The sequence below is a fragment of the Camelus bactrianus genome, chromosome 18, assembly GCF_048773025.1.
Source record: "Camelus bactrianus isolate YW-2024 breed Bactrian camel chromosome 18, ASM4877302v1, whole genome shotgun sequence".
Lineage (NCBI taxonomy): Eukaryota > Metazoa > Chordata > Mammalia > Artiodactyla > Camelidae > Camelus > Camelus bactrianus.
In genome coordinates this window covers 28,802,152-28,809,410 of record NC_133556.1, presented here as the reverse complement: position 1 = coordinate 28,809,410, position 7,259 = coordinate 28,802,152, and the positions used below count along the sequence as shown (strand labels likewise).

Genomic DNA, 7,259 nt, shown 5'->3' with positions numbered 1-7,259 from the left:
TCCATGGCTGCCCTGCTTAGCTTCCATGTCCTGGCCTGAGGGCTGCCGGGTTTCTTTCAGGCCTGCCTGTGTTCCTGGAGGGCCAGGAAGCAGCTCTCCTCAGCCTGTCCCTGCCTGTGCAGTACTGCAGCCCTCAGCCACTGGGACCACCTGTTGCTTGTTGTCCCTGGGGCCAGAACTTGGGACATTGAGCTCTCTTTAGTGGCCTGGGCAGGACCTGATTGCCAAGTTCACACTGCTCCCTGCGAGGGTGCTGGGCTGGAAGGACCATACCCCAAGACTCACCAGAGCTGCAAGAACCTGGGTCTTGGAGTTGGCACCCTCAGTGGGAGAGCCATCTGCTTAAAGGGTGTGCAGGGCTTAGCTCAGGGACATGACAGATGCCCTAGAGACCAGCAGGGCTGCTGTTGGGGCAATTCCTCTAAAAGTGGCCCCCACTCTCGGGAACCACTGCCTCTGGCTGTGGCTCCACAGGGGTGTCCTGGGCCTCAAGCCCTTATGCCTGGGGACACCATATAGGACAGGGGACTGATGGTGTCCTCCACAGCTGGGGCATCTCTTGGTCTCATTGGGACCAGACAGGGTCACAGGACATTTTTCCATCCAGTCTCAGAGCAGACACTTCCTGGGGCCCCAGCCCCCTGGATAGGGCACATTATGGCCGTGGCTGCATTTGATGTCCCCACCTACCCCCATCCCTGGGAGGGGCTCCATGGTGCAGGGGCCTGAAGTGGGCAGGGGAAGACCTTTGGGTCCTGTAGTTCCTTAAGCTCTCCTGTGACATGCTGTTTTCAGGGTGCTTTTAGGTGCCTATGATTGCTGTCAGGACTCACCCACGGGGCCATGGACACTGAGAATCACAAGTCAGACCAAGTAGATACCCTCGGCCACATTTCCAGTGTTCACAGCTGTGTGACTGGTCAGCATACACAGGCCATTTCCTCCCTGCCCACTTCTCTGGGACCTCACTTTTTTGGCACCTATTAATCAGTTGAGGAAGGGCCTAGACCAGAAGTTGGGCACCGGGGTTTCAGCAGGGAACTGGGGAGGGGTGCTCACTAAATGCAAAGTCCTGCCATGCATCAGCCTGTCCCAACTCCGTCAGTAACTGGTCAGAGAAAGGCCAGGCTGCACCCATCAGGCATCTTTCTGCTGCAGAGGGTTAACCCCCCCTCAGAAAGGGCTTAGATTTGATCCCAGAACTTGCTGGCAGGGTATGACCTTCAGAAGCGGCATGGAGGAGGTTGTGGAATCACTCCTGGGAAGGGAACAAAACCCCATTGTTGCTAGGTGGGATGCAGAGCCCCTGCACCTCTTCCTGGACAGTGACTTCCAGGCGGCGGGCCAGCCTAGGCCTGCTTTGGGAAAGATCCTGGCCCGGGGGTGGGGTAGGGGAGCCCGAGGGGTTGTCCAGCCCTGCCCCCTCCTACAGGGCAGCTTTGATCCCTGGGCCTTTCCATCCCTGAGCCCAGGGCCTGGAGGAAGGAGGGGCTCCGGTTACAGGGTTCCCCCTCCCTCTCCAGCCAGAGCCAGCCCTTCTCCGCCCCTTGGTGACCCTTGTGGCCAGTGTCTCTGTGATTCTGGGTGCTGGCCCCTCCCCAGCCTTCCTCGCCTCTCCCCGCCCCCTGCCCTGAGCTGACCAGAGGGGCCAGGCGGGGGAGGGGCCAGTGCCACATGCACAGACTCAGCTCGGAGAGACCCGGACCCACCCAGCCCCTGGGACAGCGTCTACCGTGAGCTCCGACCTTGCTGGAGAGAGGGGAGCCCAGGGTCAGAGGGCAGGGGTGCCGACCACAGGTGTGGGAGGGTGGATGCCTGTAGGGAGTGGGGCTCGGCAGGCCCTGAGGAGGAGCTAGTGGCCACACACCCCCACCCCTGGTCCCACAGTCCCCATGCCTGCCTCGAGGCCGCTCCTGCCGCTGCTCCTCCTGGTTGGGCTGACTTCAGGGGCCAACCTGCCGCCAGGGCCCGGGAGCCATCCGGGTGTGTGCCCCAACCAGCTCAGCCCCAACCTCTGGGTGGACGCCCAGAGCACCTGTGAGCGTGAGTGCATCAGGGATCAGGTGAGCGTGGGCACATCCCTGCTGGCCCGGTTGGGGGGTGGGCAGACTGTAGGGGCCCAGAGTGTCTGGAGGTTCTGGCCAGCCTGGGGGAAGCCCAGACCTCACCCCTGCCCCAGGCCTTGCCTGCAGAGGGGACCCTGGCAGCACTCAACCCTGGGAGTTCACTCCCTCCTTGGGCTCCCCACTGTTCTGCTAGTTTCACACTATGCTCTGTATGATGATCCCAGGGGAAAGACACCCCTAGTCTTTGCCTTCGTGTGTTTGAAGATTGGGGGCCCCCTCCTTACTCCCCAGACTTGCACACCCCCACCATGCACCACTGAAGTGGCCTTAAACACATTTTATGTCCTCTTCAGCCTCAGTGTCCACATCTGTGTGACAGGAATAATAAAAAAAAATCTGCTTTGGGGACCAAAGGATTCAATGAGGTTCAATGAGATGACATGGGTGATGGGCATACCAGGGAGCTGTAGTTCATTGTACAACATGATATGCAAACTTCTGCAAACCTGCTCAGCTCCCAGAGGGGAAACAGAGATTCAGGGAGAGGCAGCAGGAGATGCACCCCTGACCGTGCTGGGGGTATTAGGGTGTCCACTGAGCTGTCCCCCACCCCCTAGGACTGTTCAGCCACCGAGAAGTGCTGCACCAACGTGTGTGGGCTGCAGAGCTGTGTGGCGGCCCGCTTCCCCAACAGTGGCCTGGAGGTGGCACCCGTGCAGGCGGCCTCCTGTGAAGGTTTTGTGTGCCCGCAGCAGGGCTCCGACTGTGACATCTGGGATGGACAGCCCGTGTGCCGCTGCCGTGACCGCTGTGAGAAGGAGCCCAGCTTCACCTGCGCCTCGGACGGCCTCACCTACTACAACCGCTGTTACATGGATGCTGAGGCCTGCCTGCGAGGCCTCCGCCTGCATGTCGTGCCCTGCAAGCATGTCCTCAGCTGGCCACCCAGCAGCCCTGGGCCCCCGGAGACCACCGCCCGCCCGACGCCTGGGGATGCCCTGGTGCCGCCTGCCCTCTACAGCAGCCCCTCCCCACAGGCAGTGTATGTGGGGGGCACAGCCAGCCTCCACTGTGATGTCAGTGGCCACCCGCCACCTGCCGTGACCTGGGAGAAGCAGAGTGACCAGCGGGAGAACCTGATCATGCGGCCAGACCAGATGTATGGCAATGTGGTGGTCACCAGCATTGGGCAGCTGGTGCTTTACAACGCTCGGCTCGAGGATGCCGGCCTCTACACGTGCACCGCACGAAATGCTGCTGGCCTGCTGCGGGCTGACTTCCCGCTCTCCGTGGTCCAGCGAGAGCTGGCCAGGGATGGGGCCCCGGCTGAGTGCCTTCCCAGCACGCAGACCTGTGTTGGCCCCGACTCTGGCCTAGTCCTTTGGCACTTTGACCCACAGCGGGGTGGCTGCATGACCTTTCTGGTTGGCAGCTGTGTAGGGAGTGCCCAGGGCTTTGAGACCTATGAGGCGTGCCAACAGGCCTGTGCTCACGGCCCCAGGGATGCCTGCGTGCTGCCTGCCGTGCAGGGCCCCTGCCAGGGCTGGGAGCCACGCTGGGCCTACAGTCCGCTGCTGCAGCAGTGCCACCCCTTCGTGTACAGCGGCTGCGAGGGCAACGGCAACAACTTTGAGAGCCGTGAGAGCTGCGAGGATGCCTGCCCTGTGCCGCGCACACCACCCTGCCAGGCCTGCCGGCTCCGGAGCAAGCTGGCACTCAGCCTGTGCCGCAGCGACTTCGCCATCGTGGGCCGGCTGACCGAGGTGCTGGAGGAGCCCGAGGCAGGCAGTGGCGGCATCGCTCGTGTGGCCCTGGACGATGTGCTTAAGGATGACAAGATGGGCCTCAGGTTCTTGGGCACCAAGTACCTGGAGGTGACGCTGAGTGGCATGGACCGGGCCTGCCCCTGCCCCAACGTGACAGTGGGCGACAGCCCACTGGTCATCATGGGCGAGGTACGAGACGGCGTGGCCATGCTGGACGCAGGCAGCTACGTCCGTGCTGCCAGTGAAAAGCGAGTCAAGAAGATCTCAGAGCTGCTAGAGAGGAAGGCCTGTGAGCTGCTCAACCGCTTCCAGGACTAGCCAATCCACCTACCCAACCCCACACCCACCCATCCCACCTCTGGCAGCTGAATAAAAGTCCTGGACCGCAAGGCCTGACCCTTCCCCACCTGGCCTGCTTCAGCAGGGATCCTGCCACCACATGGGACTTTGGCTCCAGTCTGAGGTCACCAAGGAGCACCAGCCTCCTTCTGGGGAGCCTCCTGTGTCCCTGCAGAAGCACAAGTGAGGACCAGCCACTGAGGTGGTGCCACCTCCCATGGTAGAAGGCCAGGCATCCAGTTCAGTGTTGTCTCAACGATCCCTGGGTCCTCCCTCCCTCTCTCCCTCCCCTCACTGTCCGAGTGGAGCAACAGAGTCCAGGATGCCCCCAAGCCCTGACCTACAGGCCAAAGCCCTCCTGCCCACAGTATGGAACCCTTGGAGAGACAGCCTGCCTACCCATCATCCTCCATACCAGCAGTGGGGCAGCAGGAAACACTTTTATTTCCAGGCTCTCAGCAGCCTTGTGGCCCCTGGTCAAGAACTCCTAGCCTGGGCAGAGCCAGTCCCCATAGTGTGGCCCAGGGAAGCAGGTGCTGGTAGTCTGGGTTTATCCCAGGGACATAGGCATACTGGAGGAGGGGGTTACTCTTTCCGGAAAATTAGGCACTTGTTGTTGGCTGGCATGTCCACCTATAGGAGACACTTTGGCTGGAGAAGCTGCCTCTGGTCCCCAGGGAGGCTGCACCTGACCACAGTCCTCTCCACCTACCATCCTCTCCAGGAGCAGGCCGCTAGCCTGGCCCAGGTCTTCCAAAAGGGCTGTGTCCCGCAGCCCCCACTCTGGATTTCTGCAGGAGAGAAGGAGGTGGAGTCGTGGCCTGGGGGTCGCTCAGCCCACCTGCCCCCCGAGCCAAGCCCCCTACCCACCCAGCTCTGACCTGCATCTGAGGGTCAGGTCAAAGTCCACGTTACTCTGAGGAGAAATCTTCCCATTGATGGCATAGGGCTGTGGAGATGGGGTACACAACTCTGCCTGCCGCCCACTGCCCCAGGGTCAGCCATCCCGTCATCCACTGGGCAGACTTGCAAGCTGGCACCGACAGGATGGAAAGGACACACCCCTCCCTGCCCTCCAGAGGCGGGATAGCTGAGGACCAGCTACTGAGCCAAGGGGGTGCAGGGAGACTGGCAGGTGGGGTGGGATGGGGGAGGGTATTGGAGAGAGGCAGGCCTGGGTGTGTTACAGTGATGACAGGTAGCTGGGGAAAAGAGAGAATAAGGGAGTCCAGAAAGGCAAGAACAGCCAAGGATGGCTAGGGTGGTCCTGCCAGGGCAAGCCCCACTCTGGCAGGGGCACTCACCCCATAGGTGATGAGCAGCGCCTTGGGTTTGAGCAGGTGTCCTGCTGCTCTGAAAAGCCCCTGTGGAGAGGGGAGGCAAGACAGCAGTGAGGAACTTTCCTCAGACCACTAAAAGAGCCCTGGGCCCCGTGCTGGAGGCTCAGCCTGACTTCCCCGGCCTGAGTGCCCCATCTCTCATATGGGGCAAACCTGGCACCCCACTCCCTCCCAGTGCAGGGGGAGGAATGCGCATGGAGCAGGTGGGTGGCCCCTGGGTAGCTCACCCACACTCCCACACACCTCAGTGCATCTCAGGGGGCTGATGTGGATCATGTTGATGCAGAGTAGCAGGTCCAGGGATTGCGGCAGAATCCCGCCCCACTGCTCCCAATCCCAGGTCACGTCCAGGTACAGAGGGGCTTTCACGTTGGGCAGCTCATGGGCCTGAGTGGTGGCTGCAATGCTGTGGAAAGGCAGGCCGTGGGTGGGGGTGGCCTCTGCAGCCATTTCTGAGCCCCTGCAACCCGGCTTGGTAGAGGCCTAGAAGGGTCACAAAAGCGTATGGAGCCAGGGGCAGCGGGATGGGGCCCGGTCTGCCATTGAACCTGTCCAGGCAGCGCTGGTCCACGTCGGACGGCTGCCACTCGGCGTAGGGGAAGGCCCGCGCGAAGTGGGCCGCGTGCTGGCCGGAGCCCGAGGCCACCTCGAGTACGCGAACGCCGCGCTGGGCCGGGTCCACGTACTGCCGCAGCACGCGCAGGATGGGATCCTTGTTCCGCTCCGCGGCCGCCGCCATCAGCATCGTCGTAGTCTGGTGCCGCGAGACCTGTCGGGAGCTGTGGCCTCGCAGCCGCGTAGCACGCGACCCACCTCACCACGGACTACAATTCCCAGGAGGACGCGCGCCATGCGTTAAAGGGTCCGCAGCCGCTGGAGGCGCTCAGCGAGCGGCTGTCTCCGGCGGCGGACCGGGCGACGAGCTGGGTCACCGGCTTACAGGTGCCTATCGGCTCAGCACCCGGTGTCCGTGGCTGTCCTAGCTTTTTCATCGCGCTTGTTACTCCAAAACTGTGTCGTTCGCATTATCACCTGAATAGATGCTTCCCGCTTGTCTGGCTTTTTTTCGTTGATGAAATCTCTTAGGTCAGAGAGTTTTTTGAGATGGTGGGAAAAAAACCTCAAAAACTCAAAAGCCTAACTGTATAGCACAGGGAAATATATATAAGATCTTGTGGTAGCTCACAGCGAAAAAATATGTGACAATGAATATATGTATGTTCATGTATGACTGAAAAATTGTTATTTTCACTGGAATTTAACACAACATTGTAAAATGACTATACACTGGAATTTAACACAACATTGTAAAATGACTATAACTCAATAAAGGGATGTTTAAAAAAAAATAGACTGATATAAAAAAGTCAAAAGTCTACTGCGCCGCCCGGGAATCGAACCCGGGTCGCAAGAATGGGAATCTTGCATGATACCACTACACCAGCGGCGCTACTTGCTGAGCGTTGGCCCGCGAGACTTAGGGTTTCGTGACGCAAGTTCCCCACACCACTCTCACACCACACAGAAAGACCAGAACGCGTGCGCCGCCGCCGCGCCAACAACAGGGATAGGAGCGCCGCGCTTGGAGAAGGACGCGACAGTGGGGGTCTCGCGGTGCGCTTGGGCGCCCTGCTCTCGAGAGGGAGGAGCGGGAATGAGGGACGCGGGCTTGTGGGCAGCCTGGATTCGGGTTGCACCTTGGAATCTGTGGCAACCGCCGCATTCCAAAAGTGATGGGGCGGGGCCGA

The 7,259-nt window shown here is 60.7% G+C and overlaps 2 protein-coding genes and 1 non-coding gene across 6 annotated transcripts; 1 reads left to right on the top strand and 2 right to left on the bottom strand.

Annotated features, from left to right (window-relative positions):
* Positions 1-73: 73 nt before the first annotated feature.
* WFIKKN1 (WAP, follistatin/kazal, immunoglobulin, kunitz and netrin domain containing 1) lies at positions 74-4,599 on the top strand. The gene is made up of 2 exons (XM_010950877.3): positions 74-2,063; positions 2,684-4,599. The coding sequence occupies exons 1-2, from the start codon at positions 1,893-1,895 to the stop codon at positions 4,148-4,150; spliced, it is 1,638 nt and encodes a 545-aa protein (XP_010949179.1). The 5' UTR covers positions 74-1,892; the 3' UTR covers positions 4,151-4,599.
* Positions 4,593-6,314, bottom strand: METTL26 (methyltransferase like 26). Of its 4 annotated transcripts, XM_010950879.3 has the most exons (6): positions 6,060-6,274; positions 5,755-5,917; positions 5,476-5,535; positions 5,053-5,120; positions 4,884-4,962; positions 4,593-4,804 (listed from the first exon to the last, which is right to left on the bottom strand). In XM_010950879.3, exons 1-6 carry the CDS (start codon positions 6,254-6,256, stop codon positions 4,757-4,759), a joined length of 615 nt encoding a protein of 204 aa, XP_010949181.1. In that variant the 5' UTR covers positions 6,257-6,274; the 3' UTR covers positions 4,593-4,756. The 4 variants fall into 4 exon arrangements, with proteins under 4 accessions (XP_010949181.1, XP_010949182.1, XP_010949180.1 ...); XM_010950880.3 differs by having other exon boundaries at positions 4,593-4,962; positions 6,198-6,314; XM_010950878.3 differs by having other exon boundaries at positions 4,593-4,962.
* A 576-nt stretch (positions 6,315-6,890) lies between these two features.
* Positions 6,891-6,961, bottom strand: TRNAG-CCC (transfer RNA glycine (anticodon CCC)). The gene has a single exon. It is a non-coding gene; the product is annotated as a tRNA-Gly (tRNA).
* Positions 6,962-7,259: the final 298 nt, after the last annotated feature.

Coding starts and splice junctions, on each gene's coding strand:
- METTL26 (XM_010950878.3), bottom strand. CDS start 6,256: ATGCTGATGGCGGCGGCCGCGGAGCGGAACAAGGATCCCATCCTGCGC. Junction 5,918..6,059: donor GACCAGCGCTGCCTGGACAG/GTTCAATGGCAG, acceptor GCCTTTCCACAG/CATTGCAGCCACCACTCAGG. Junction 5,121..5,475: donor CGCTGCTCATCACCTATGGG/GTGAGTGCCCCT, acceptor CCATCTCCACAG/CCCTATGCCATCAATGGGAA.
- WFIKKN1 (XM_010950877.3), top strand. CDS start 1,893: ATGCCTGCCTCGAGGCCGCTCCTGCCGCTGCTCCTCCTGGTTGGGCTG. Junction 2,064..2,683: donor GTGAGTGCATCAGGGATCAG/GTGAGCGTGGGC, acceptor CCCACCCCCTAG/GACTGTTCAGCCACCGAGAA.